At 41.8% G+C, this 13,558-nt stretch overlaps 1 protein-coding gene across 1 annotated transcript in view; it reads left to right on the plus strand.

The window, feature by feature from the left end:
* COLEC12 (collectin subfamily member 12) overlaps positions 1-13,558 on the plus strand; it is a 186,864-nt gene that overhangs the window by 146,861 nt on the left and 26,445 nt on the right. Inside the window, exons 3-5 of the mRNA XM_080686174.1 lie at positions 2,822-2,944; positions 10,312-10,410; positions 11,858-12,904. Of these exons, the coding sequence (XP_080542300.1) occupies positions 2,822-2,944; positions 10,312-10,410; positions 11,858-12,904 (1,269 nt within the window). The remainder of the gene's footprint in view (positions 1-2,821; positions 2,945-10,311; positions 10,411-11,857; positions 12,905-13,558) is intronic.

A 13,558-nucleotide genomic window follows, 5' to 3' on the forward strand; every position in this document is an offset into this window, starting at 1 on the left:
GCTGGATTCCAGTGGGAGTGAAAGGGAAGCTTCTGCTGAGAAGGAGGAATCTCACACCAGGATGGTGGCAGTGGAAATGGAGAGGAGAGACTGACCAGAGAGAGGCACCATCGCGCAGTGGAGAGGTCATGACTTTTGGAGTCAGACCCAGGTTTGGATCCTGGCTGTGGTGTCTGTGGAATGTCATTTCAGCCCTCACTACCATTCCTCCTTGAAGGGTTATTACTAGTCTATGGATTAAAGACACTGTGTGTCAAGTGCCTGGTACCATGTAAGCAGTGAGTGAACATCAGTAAGCTGTAGATGAGATGATCGTGATAAAAAAAATCCCACAGAAAGATTAGCAGCGCCTGGTGACTGGTTGAATTAGAGATTAAGGAAAAGAGAAGACTTCAGGGTGTCTTTGAGTTTAAGCACCTGGAGGGATAAGAGAGCAGCCGTTTTTAGATAGGATGGAAATAAGAAAGTTGGGTGAACGTTTGAGATATGGTTTGGCAGGGCTAGTACCAAGGTTGGTTTTGGACATGAGAGGTGGTGCTGAGACCTCCAGGTGGCAATTAAAAGAGGACGGAAAGGAAAAGATGTCAAAGAAATGGGAAAACCGTGATGCAAAGAAGCTGATTTACTCTAGATCTGTTTGAACAATGAGTCTGATTTTACAGCTTCACCTTCAAGGAATTGGTTAACCAAAGGTTGATCCAGCATGGTCATCTTCTAAACTAGAGCTTTGCTCCTCAAAGTGTGTTTCTCTAACCAGGCATAATCTGGATCTTAGGTAGAATCTTACCTCCTACCTCAGGTCTGCTGAATCAGGCCTGCATTGGAACAACGGGATTTGTAAGCACCTTACGGTTTGATTGAGAAGCACTGTTCTAAAGTATGGTCCTCAGACCAGCAGTACCAGCATCCCCTGGGAACGTGTTAGAAGTCCAGATTCTCAGGTGCCTTCTCAGACTCCTGCATTAGAAATGCTGTGTTTTAGCGAACTCCTCACGTGAGTCTGATGCACCCGAGTTTGACAGTCACTGCTCTGAGTCATGGGACAGATTGAGCCCCCTCCTGTTGGGTCTCTGGCCCAGAACAATGGAGGGATTGGTTAAACCCTGAAAGTTAAATTCAAATCATTGCTCTATGCTGTTTCTCTCATCATTTTGTATTAAACACAGCTGAAGAACTCTTTTCACTGAAGCAGGGCACTGTGGGTAAAATTATAAACCCAAGGAGAGAAACTTCGGCTGTGGCTTAATCCTCACGACCTATCTATCAAAAGTTATTGAGCGCGGTTATGGAAGATGAGCCCTTTATGTGCTGTTGCTCCTGGGGGACGCTGTTAGTAGACACATAGGAGAACAGGCCAGGGAAAGAAGGAATCTGCCGGTGCTCCTTACAAAATGATTTTCACATTAAAATGTCCACAGTCTTGGTCTTCTGTGTTTCTAATCAATCCGAGGGAAAAGTTCCCTGTTTTGGCCTTCTGGAGTCACTTGCAGAAGTGATGATGGTTTCTCATTTAGATTAGAATATTTTTCAAAAAGTTGAACTGTGAGCAGTCAAAATTTACCTCTTCTCATCAAAAAGATCTTTTTCTAGTTATTTCATCATTCATATTTAAATAACTGTGATAATTTACATAAGGGTCTGTTTACTGTATATGTGTAATATATAAAAATGGTTATATATTGAGCATTTTAATCTTAAAATTACCTATGTTGTCTGCTATAGGCTATAGTACCTTTAGAGCTAGTGGCATGATAGTACACCAGTTCAAGGGCAGGGGTGGGATCGTAATTTGTAGTGCTTGCCAATTTCCATGGTGTAAATACTCCCTCCAAGACTGATTTCAAGCTACCAAGAGTTTAACAATCAGCTCCCCAAATTCCTAAAAATTTAGCAAGAGCAAACCAATAGCAACTAGTTCTAGCGTACCACTGAAACAACATCTTCAAAAGACAAGTCACTTTTTTTTGGGGGGGGGGGGGGGTTGGTTGTGTTTGAATTGCTATAGGTATTTGGGTATTTTAAATCTTTTGTCATTAGAGATTTTTATTGAAATTATAATTGTAATTATCAGAGTGGAATTTGGTTCAAAACTATTCTATGAGACAAAGTTATGTGTTATTTTCAAGTCATATTAAATACAGTTATGCCCTAACCGGTTTGGCTCAGTGGATAGAGCGTCGGCCTGTGGACTGAAGGGTCCCGGGTTTAATTCCTGTCAAGGGCATGTACCTTGGTTGCGGGCACATCCCCAATAGGGGTTGTGCAGGAGGCAGCTAATCAATATTTCTATCTCATCGATGTTTCTAACTCTCTATCCCTCTCCCTTCCTCTCTGCAAAAAATCAATAAAATATAATAAAAAATAAAATAAAATAAATAAATACAGTTATAGCAGCATGGTAATATTTAAAGTGCTTGTAGTGCCCTAACCAGTTTGGCTCAGTGGATAGAGCGTCGGCCTGCGGACTCGAGGGTCCCAGGTTCGATTCCGGTCAAGGGCATGTACCTTGGTTGCGGGCACATCCCCAGTGGGAGGTGTGCAGCTGGCAGCTAATTGATGTTTCTCTCTCATCAATGTTTCTAACTCTCTCTCCCTCTCCCTTTCTCTCTGTAAAAAATAAATAAAATATATTTTTAAAAAAATAAAAATAAAGTGCTTGTAGTGCTAAAGAGGTATGCTTAATTTTAAAATACCACTCATCCCGTAGTAAGGCATATGTAAAAAATTATTTTTAATCATAATATTTAAACTAGAATGCAAAAGGTTACTTTTCTAAGTGATGTTTTTGGTCATTATTATTAAAATTTGACTTCTCTTACAGGTATTCAGGAAGGAACACAATGTACCAAATGTAAAAACAACTGGGCACTGAAGTTTTCTATCATATTATTATACATTTTGTGTGCCTTGCTAACAATCACAGTGGCCATTCTGGGATACAAAGGTAAGTATTCTTTCCTTTTTCTTCCAAAGAGTAAGTTTTCCTTCATTAGCATGATAAAACCCCATGTGTACCAGTATGAAGTATTTCATGAATACAACTCAGATGCAAAACTAAGCAACACCTAAGTTCCTCCTTTGTGTCGTCAGCTTCTTGTAGCTGTGAGATCTGGAAAGAGAGAGTAGTAATTCCGTTTGACTCATTTTAGCAATAATAATGATGTCCCTCTCTGAATTATAAAGATTTTTCCTCTTTGTGGTTTTTTCCTACCTATCTCCAGCTACTCCCTCTTCCTCTACCAGTTTCATCTTATCTCTGAAGCCTGTGGAAACTCTGGAGTCAGCACACAGGAAAACTATACTGAAGAGGAGAAGCCAAATGCCGATCTCCAGAGATATGACTTATTTCACCCAGGGACTGGCCAACTAATTCCCCTTTTCTCTCCTCAGCACATTTCCTGTGGCCACTGTTGTTTATATAACGCCATATAAATATTGCCCTGTGGAAATTAAACACTGAGACAGCACCACCCCTCAATTATACTTTATGGGACATTAGGCAGTCTTTCAATGTGCCTGATTTCAGGTCACTGGAGGCTTTTTGCCTGAATCCTCCAGACTTACAGACAAAGTGGGTTTCCCCTTCCCAAAACCCATACCCAGTCCAGACACCACAGGTGTCATGATACAGAAACACGAAGTAGCCGAAACCGGTTTGGCTCAGTGGATAGAGTGTCGGTCTGCGGACTGAAGGGTCCCGGGTTCGATTCCGGTCAAGGGCATGTACCTTGGTTGCGGGCACATCCCCAGTGGGAGGTGTGCAGGAGGCAGCTGATCAATGTTTCTCTCTCATCGATGTTTCTAGCTCTCTATCCCTCTCCCTTCCTCTCTGTAAAATATCAATAAAATATATTAAAAAAAAAGAGAGAGAGAAACACGAAGTACATAAATGCTTTTATAGAAAACAGCCAAGGAAGCCTTCCCATCAAAGACACGTGAGACAGATATGGGGTCTGCTGATCTTTAAAACCGTCACTCAACTATCATCTCAGCCTTCCCTCGGGAGCGACAGGTTAACAGTGGAGAATCCCACACATTCTCTCTCATTTCCTTGGCCTGTAGACTTGGCCTAGGAAGAGAAAGATTCAACGTAAACTCCCTCCAATTTGTACTCCTCCCACCTCTCTCCCAGTGTTTAGTGGTTTCCTGAGAAAACAGTGTATTGGAATGAGAATGGGTTTTGGTCCTAGATCAATTATTGATTTTTCCATTCGTAATACAATTGTGAGTGTTTATGAAGTGCTGACTGTCGTGCCAAGCATAATGCTAAGTCCTCTGCATAGCTGTGTAACCTGGGTATGCATCATAACCTCTTAGAGTTTCCAATTTCTTATATGTAAACCGGCAATTACAATGCCACCTTTTAAGGTGACTGGGATGAGCAAAGGTGGTATAATTAAACCACCTGTCCTATAGGCAGTCTCAATAGATAAGTGGCTGTATTTCTCTGTTCCTTCTTTCTTTATAACTGCATTTATACAGCTGTAGCCATTAATATGGTACAATATGTTCAAAATACTTAGTGTAGTCAAAAGTCCCCACCTCTAGGGACATATTCATGGAAAAGTTAGGTGCTTCCTGTCGTATGGTGACTGATGAATTTGAGCAATGGCAATTTGGAAAATCACCAGGTCATTGTATCCATTTGTGATGAGTTATTCTACCCTAGGATTAACAAAGTGATTAAGTGCAAGGGCTGGATAAGGTGAGGGAGGGAACCAAGCGGGGGGACAGGAGGGTTTTCATGCCCTAAGTAATTCAGACTGTCCTCCTTACTAGGTTATTTCGGTCATTACTCCCTTCTCCATGACTTGTGCCAGCAAACCCAGATAAAGGAGGAACTTGGAATCAAACAGCCATTTAATGAATATCTTTAGGGCTCAGTACTGTGTGATATGAAAGTAAACATTTTCTACTTGAAAGGGAGATGAGAAAGGTTCGAAGAGCTTACCACCATATGATATTTTGCAATTTTTACTTCTGCAAGGAAATACAGTCTAGGATCTTTATGCCTTCAGAATTATATAGGAAGAGCCAGAGGAGAGGGTTTTCTTCTTCTTTTTTCTTTTATTTTTTATTATTTTTTAATTTCTTTATTGATTAAGGTATTACATATGTGTCCTAGCCCCCACTGCCCCCCACCCGTTTCTTTTCTTTTTAAAGCACAGATATTTTCTGCATTATAACATTGGAAAGCCCTTGTCAGCTCTGGTTTGCTTTGTGTGTTGGTCCATTTGCCTGGGAAACCTTTTCTCTGCTCTCCACCTAAATGACTCCTTCTGTCCCTTCATGTCTCACACATGCTGCGAGAAGCGCCTGAGAGCTGAGTTAGGTGCCCTGTCTGTTCCTATAGCACCTTTTACTTCCTTTAGCCGCTACCACACTATCATCATGGCCAGTGGGCTTGTCTGTCTTGCCACCCAAACTGTAAGTTCCATGAAGAAAAGAGACTACCTTTTATTTAGTATCTCTCCCACCAGCACCTAGCCTCATGGTACTTAATAGGAGCCCAATACATTTTACTGGGTGAATTAGTGAGAGGATGGACGGTGAATGAATTGTGGATTAGAGCTGACTTCTGTTAAGGCAATCCGTCAATGCCCAAGAACCTCTAAGCCAGTCTGCTCTGAAGGAATTGCGGCAATTTGAAGCCCCGCCTAGAAACCTGAAACCCTGGAGATTGGCTTGGCCTGCCCTGGAGGCTGTGGTCTGACTGGGATGAAGGAAGAGAGACTGAGGGAGCAAGAGAAACAGAGGCAAAGTGACCACCATCTGACTGGTCTTTACCTCCTTCAAGGCCCTTATCCCTCAGGCCTCTACTGACGAAAATAAGATAAAACAGCGTGCGATTTTGGTTTCCAAGCACAGCCGTAATGAACTAGAATGCTGATGTTTTCCAGATGTGTTTTCTCTTGTACAGTGAATCCTCTTTCTTGCTGATAAGATGCTGGTGACTCCACATGGTAAAAGGCAGAAAGATAAGACTCGGTTTTCCTTTCACATATCTCCCTTTGAAGTCTAGAAAAACTCTATTTAAAAAAAAAAAAGAAAGAAAGAAAGGAAGGAAAAAATATTCGGTGAAAGACGATATTTCTCTGAAGGAGGATTTGAAAAGAAAGAAAATAGAAACTCCTTATTTGTCAGAGTTAGCAAAGGCAACTCCATGGTTTCCTGAAAACGTTCTTTACTTCTTTACGTCACTTACACAGCTGCCAGTTAGGACGTCACTTAAGTTCCTTCTAGAGAATCTGCTGAGCCAGTCGGAGGACTGCTGAGTCACCCAGACAGGTCTGCACAGTGGCTGTGACCATGAGGCTCGTCAGCTGCTTTCCAGAAAGCAAGTTCTTGGACGGTTACAGCATGGTCCTCTGCCCTGGGCTTTCTATCACCCGTCAATGGGGCTCCTGTGGAGGAAGCCAGCTCTTAAGTTCATAGGTCATGCTTCTTCCAGAACATTCCCTGAATCCTATTCATTTGTCCTGCCTTGAAGGCATCCATCTGAAAGGTAACAAAAGGACAGAAATCTGAGTCTCTCTCAGTAAGGCTCTCCTTTAACTCAACATTCCTAGTTGTAGAATGTCTACCTTGCTGCTAAGTGCTGCCCAAGTAGCAGTGACAAAGTAGACTTTCAAAATGTGCATCAAATGTGCACAGATGTACACACTGTAGCTGTTGTTAGAGTCTAATACCCTACAACCAGATTTTCTGTATTTTTGTAATGAAATCTGAAATAGTGTTCAAAATAGAAATGTCTTAATTGCATTCCAGGAAATGTAGTTGATATTACTGGGAAGTCGCAGGTACCAATGGCAGGAGGGCATGGGGGGTTCCCCTCAGTACTAAGTCAGTCTGGTGTAGACTCTCATGAGCACCAGGCAGGAGCTGTGCTCTGCTCTTGTTCCCTGTCCTCAGACTGGGCCATGAGCTTGTTTTCTCACTGTCTACACTATGTCACATACATAGTGATGCTTAGTAAACATCTGAGGATGGTGACTATAAAGAGAAGACAAACAAGACATAATCTTTCCCCTCCAGGGATTTTTCTTGGAGAAAACCATATTTAGGAAAAAGAAATACTAAATCAGAGGCAATGTGGACTTACAGAGAAAGCAGAGATTGTGGAGTTATATCTCCTAGTCACTTAGTCACTTACAAGCTGTGTAACTCTGGGCCAGTCACGAAATATATCTGAGCCTCAATTTCTTCATCTGTAAAATAGAAGTTGTGAGGCTTAACTGCAGAGATGGTGCAGTGCATCTTGCAAAGAACAGGCACTCAATAAATGGAGGCTGTTATTATTGCCATTCAGATAAAAAAAAATTCAGTTGGTGTGGTATGGAATCAAATAACCAGGGAAGGCTTAGCACAACGGGGTGACAAGATTTGGAGTGGACCTTAAAAGATGGGTGAAATCAAGACAAGAGTAAAGGAGGTTAGTAGGCCAGGCCAAAGGATGATACCATAATCCTTTTGTAGAAAAGGTATTATTGTCAGATTATCCTAGAGAATTAGGCTTTGGGTACTTGAAGAGGGACAATTCTCCAGCTATAGCACCTAAAGCACTGATGATCTGAAGAAAAAAAATCTCTGTTAAGAAACAATCTCCAATAAAGGGGAGCCCATGGAAAAATCAGACTGCTAGTAACCCTTCTATGTTTCATGTTTTTTTCCTCATATGAGAACAGTCTACCAGCTGAGGTCTACAGCTATAGACTCAGAGTTTCTAGGGTAAGAAAGGATGGCTCTGCCATTCTTAGAATTTGTGCTACTAAGTTGGGAGTAAAAACCAACGAAAATGCTGTGTGCTGTTACAGCAAGCGTTGGTTCTGGATCTCCGTCAGCATAGTATTTTTATGCAGAAGCAAGCTGCCAGCTTTGCAACTCTAAAGTGTGTAGGAGCTTTATGCCCAGATCCTGTTTTTAAACATAGACACACGCCCCAGTGCATGGAACCAGTTCATTAGCACTTGTGCGCAGGGCAAGTCACTTTGTTGCTGCACTGAAGAGAAAATTAACAGGTTTTGTTTTTAATGAATATATATTTTTATTCTACAGGAATCTGCATTATCTGTCTGTGACAGTTCTGTGTTTCTTAAAACTAAAATGGAAGAAAAATTGGAGAGGCTAGAAAATGACTGCCTGTCAGCATATTTAGAGGTTTCTTTGGCTTCCAGGAAAAAGGGGCAGGACTTAAGATCCTGTGTGTGGTTTGAGGACAGACGGAGGCATATGTTTTGATTTGAGGATCAGAACTGAACCTAAACTTATAAACATTCCCTATTTTATTTTTTTAACAGTTTAGCTTTGCTAAAATGCAGAGGAAACATTTTGTTGTTCAGAGTTTCCAGGGATTAGGAGTATGGATGCCCATCAGACAACCCTAAGGTGCAGATTATCATAACTATACCTCTCTGTCCATATAGTCATTTAAAAAACAATAATTATTCAACTAGATGTCATACTCTTTGCCAGTGCTGAGGCTTCCCGGGTTTGGGTGGTTTGTATATTTGTTTGCATGACCTCCAGCTCAGCCAGTTTTTCACAGGCCTCAGCAGTCAGCAGGCAGACACTCATTTATTTAAATAAATGGCATAAGTAAATATGAGTTGAACACCTATAAGTACCACACATTGAGCTAAGAGCTGGAGATAAAACTGTATACAAATGTTCCTGCCTTAAAGGATCTTGCAGTAAACAAGCCAGGACAACACAGCCAAGTAAGTTCTGTAGTAAACAAGGGACTACTGGCCAAGAAAATTCAGCAAAGCTCTCCCACAGGCATTGAGCTGAGTCTTGAAGAGCAAGTAGGTCTCAGCTTGGTGAAGAGGCCAGGGAAAAACATTCTAGGTGGAAAGAAGGACACATAGAAAGGCGACGGTGAGAAAGAGCATTTGGTGCAGTGTACACATGTCATTATGGCCAGACTGTAGAAGCTTAAGGGACAGCTCAACAGGCTTCTCCAAGGAAGGTGCCAGGAGCCAGGGAGCCGTTTCACATTAGGTCATTCAGACACATAGGACTGTACTTCTACTTCCTGATAGACACCAGGAGAATCCTCTCACACAATCATGTGTGGGTGGAACACTTGATGAATAAAATGAACTGGACCCATTGGCTCACAATTAATATACAAAGGATAGTCATGCTTAAAAAAATAAAGTTGTTATTTTAAAAAGCTGTTGAGGGCAAGAAGGATGGACTTCATCCTAAGTTGCTAGACGTTGGATCTCACAGGTGTCACTTTCAGAGAAATCCTTTCTTACTAGGCATTATAGAGAGATAAACTTGTATTCATAACCATAGAGAGTTACTGCCTCCTGAGAAAGAATAATAACAGAAGCTTTTATTTAACACTGCATCACTAACTTTCCCTATCATGTGTCATGAAGAGAATGCTTTTTAAAAGGTCTTCTTTGTAAATTTGGGCATCTAAGTGGGAATTGATAAAGTACAGATTCACTCGTCACTGAAGGGAAGCAGATGTTCAGGTCTCAGTGGTGGAACTCAAGACAGAAAGTGGCAAAAACTCTGGATTTTGTATCTCTTCTATGAAGACTTTGTGTATAAATGAGCTAGGTGTTCTTTGCCATGAAATCTCCTGCTACTTGAGTCCTACCTGCCAGAGGTGGTTGGGAGTATGATGAGTAATGATCCCAGTGTTATGGAAATTAAAGGTGCTCCTCGACTTATGAAGATCGAGTTACATCCGGATAAGCCCATCAAAAGTTGGAAATGCATTTAATATGCCTTATCTACTTTACACCTGCTCTAACCACTTACATCAGCTTACACTTGGGCAAAATCCTCCAACACAATGAATACACTGTGCAGTATTGGTTGTTTATCCTGGAGATTTCATGGCTGGCTGGGAGCCATAGCAGCATCATGAGATATCTTACCACATATTGCTGGCCCAGGAAAGACCAAAATTCTAAGTACAGTTTCTACTGAGTGCATATCACTTTCGCACCATCATAGAGTCAGAGACCATCTATCTAGGAAACAATCCAGGTAGAGGACTTGTATAATACATAAAAATTTACAAATCAGTTTCAAACAATTTCTAAAACTACTACAGCAATACCGAATCATGAGAAGAATTAAAATCATACAATTCTCAGGCTTGCAAGTAAATTGCCACTGGGTTTTAAGATAAGTAACTCACTTTTCTGAAAGAATGGCTTTTTCCTCATACAGTATTTGATTTCATTTATACTCTTTGTTTCAGTCTGTTTTCTTTATTCTGTAATGAAATGCTCTCTTTTTTTTTAAGCAGATATGTGTACTAATGAATTGATTTCCAAATCTTAGTTGTAGAGAAAATGGACAATGTTACAGGGGGCATGGAGACATCTCGCCAAACCTATGATGACAAGCTCACAGCAGTGGAAAGCGACCTGAAAAAATTAGGTAATCTGATTGAGAGTGAACCACAAGGTCAAATCCCCTGACTCCACTTTTATAAATGACCACAGCTTTTTAGAATGATGCTACTATAAACTCACATTCACCCGAAAGGACATGAAGTTTTTGTATTGTGTGTTGAATCTTTCCTCATGATTTAATTCAGACTTTTAATTTTAAAAATAAGGGCCAATTTTGGAGTTGAATCCCCCAAAGAACACTGTTATGTGCCCAGAATATCTGAAGGCCAATCCTGATCAGAAAGAACCACAAATACAAAGGACATTTATAAAATGCTCAGTAAATTCCTATTTGAATTATAGAAGAATCTCTGCATTGAAGAATTACAGAGATTAATTTTAAAAATAAATTATTCTAGCCTATTCTATCCTTTGATTTTTGTTTTCATTTTTTAAAAAGGAATTTTGGTGACTTTAACAAACAATAGGTTATTCCCTTCTGACACACTGCCTGATGGTCTAGAGCAGTGGTCGGCAAACTCATTAGTCAACAGAGCCAAATATCAACAGTACAACGATTGAAATTTCTTTTGAGAGCCAAATTTTTAAAACTTAAACTTCTTCTAACGCCACTTCTTCAAAATAGACTTGCCCAGGCCGTGGTATTTTGTGGAAGAGCCACACTCAAGGGGCAAAAGAGCCGCATGTGGCTCGTGAGCTGCGGTTTGCTGACCACTGGTCTAGAGTCAGGTAAATACTCATTCCCTTTTTGAAAAAAAAAAAAAAAAAAAAAAAAAGTCCTAGTCTTAGCACCCTTTCCAGGTCCCCAGGAACCAACCCTATATAATAAAAGCCTAATATGCTAAGTGTCTGGTCGACCGGGCAGCTGTTCATCCAATCAAAGCCTAATATGCTAATGATATGCTAAGGCTGCTCAACCGCTTGCTATGATGTGCACTGACCACCAGGGGGCAGATAGTCAACCAGTCGTGATGTGCACTGACCACCTGGGGGCAGATGCTCTGACCAGTAGGTGAGCTTGCTGCTGGGGTACAGCCAATCGGGACTGAGCGAGACAGGCTGGACACACCCTGGAGCCCTCCCACGGTCCCTCCCAGGCTGGCCAACCTCCCCCGTCCCTCCCTGGCCCTGATGGGTTCCCTCGGCCTGGCCTGTGCCCTCTTGCAATATCGGACTCCTCGGGGGATGTCGGAGAGCTGGTTTCAGCCCGATCCCTCAGGCCAGGCCGAGGGACCCCACTGGTGCACGATATTTGTAGCTATACTTGAAACCCATATAATTTTATTTACCAATGTCACCCCAATACATTTAATTTTGATATATGGATTTTACTAATGCAGAGCAGTCTGTGTATACAACAGATTTTATATCTACAGCACAAGGCATACTAGTTAAGTCTCTTTAGAATCTTTGACCTCACCTGAACACTTCTCCGTATCACCAATTTAAGTAACAAACATATCTTATTCCAGGGGACCAAACTGGGAAAAAAGCTATAAGCACCAATTCAGAACTCTCCACCTTCAGATCAGACATTCTGGATCTTCAACAACAGCTTCGGGAGATTACAGAAAAGACCAGCAAGAACAAAGATAGGCTGGAGAAGTTACAGGCAAGTGGGGATGCACTGGTGGACAGGCAGAGTCAACTGAAAGAAACTTTGGAGAATAACTCTTTCTTCATCACCACTGTAAACAAAACCCTGCAGGCGTATAATGGCTATGTTACGAATCTGCAACAAGATACCAGCGTGCTGCAGGGCAACCTGCAGAGTCAAATGTATTCTCATAATGTGGTCATTATGAACCTCAACAACCTAAACTTGACCCAGGTGCAGCAGAGGAACCTCATCACTAACCTGCAGCAGTCTGTGGATGACACGAGCCAGGCTATACAACGAATCAAGAACGACTTCCAAAATCTGCAGCAGGTCTTTCTTCAAGCCAAGAAGGACACCGATTGGTTGAAGGAGAAAGTCCAGAGCTTGCAGATGCTGGCTGCCAATAACTCTGCCTTGGCCAAAGCCAACAATGACACCCTGGAGGATATGAATAGCCAGCTCAGCTCATTCACAGGTCAGATGGACAACATCACCACGGCCTCACAAGCCAACGAGCAGAACCTGAAAGACCTGCAGGACATACACAAGGATGCGGAGAACAGAACAGCCATCAAGTTCAGCCAGCTGGAGGAACGCTTCCAGCTCTTTGAAACAGATATTGTAAACATCATTAGCAACATCAGTTACACAGCCCACCACCTGCGGACGCTGACCAGCAATCTGAATGAAGTCAGGACCACTTGCACAGACACCCTGACCAAACACACGGATGACCTGACCTCCTTGAATAACACACTGGCCAATATCCGTTTGGATTCTGTTTCTCTCAGGATGCAGCAAGATATGATGAGATCGAGATTAGACACTGAAGTAGCGAACTTATCAGTGATTATGGAAGAAATGAAGCTTGTTGACTCCAAACACGGTCAGCTCATCAAGAATTTTACAATACTACAAGGTGAGTGGAAATTCTGAATTTATTTTTGTACCAGTTATCTATTGCTGTATAACAAATTACTCGAAAACTTGGGAATTTAAAACAAGGAACATTTATTTTCTCATAGTTTCTGAGGATCAGGAATTCAGGAGCAGCTTGACTGAGTGGTTCTGGGTCGGTATCTGTCATGAGGTTGTAGTCAAGGTATTGGCCAGGGCTACAGTTGTCTGAAGCCATAACTGGGCCTGGAGAACCTGCTTCCACGATGGCTCACATGACTCTTGGTAGGAGGCCTTAGTTCCTCACTATGGAACCTGCTTGCGTGTCCCCACACGGTAGCTGGTTGCCTCCAGAGCAAGTGATCCAAGAGAAAGAGAAAGAAAAAAGCCACAATGCTTTTTTATGATTTAGCCTCAGAAGTCACTTACCATCACTTCTCCCATATTCTGTTCTTTAGGAATGAGTGACTCAGCCCAACCTTCACTCAAGCGGGTGGGGTGGCGAATTAAATCCCATGTCTTGAGAAGAGGTGTAACTAAGAACTTGTGGACAATGCTCAAAGGTGCTCCATCCAATATTTGTTGAATAGAAGATTGGTTAATTTGGATTTTATTAGTGTCTAGCTATTTCAATGCTATTATAAACTGGATTTCTTTGGAAGCAAGATTAATTCTT

This window comes from Plecotus auritus (genome assembly GCF_963455305.1).
Source record: "Plecotus auritus genome assembly, chromosome: 8".
Taxonomy (NCBI): domain Eukaryota; kingdom Metazoa; phylum Chordata; class Mammalia; order Chiroptera; family Vespertilionidae; genus Plecotus; species Plecotus auritus.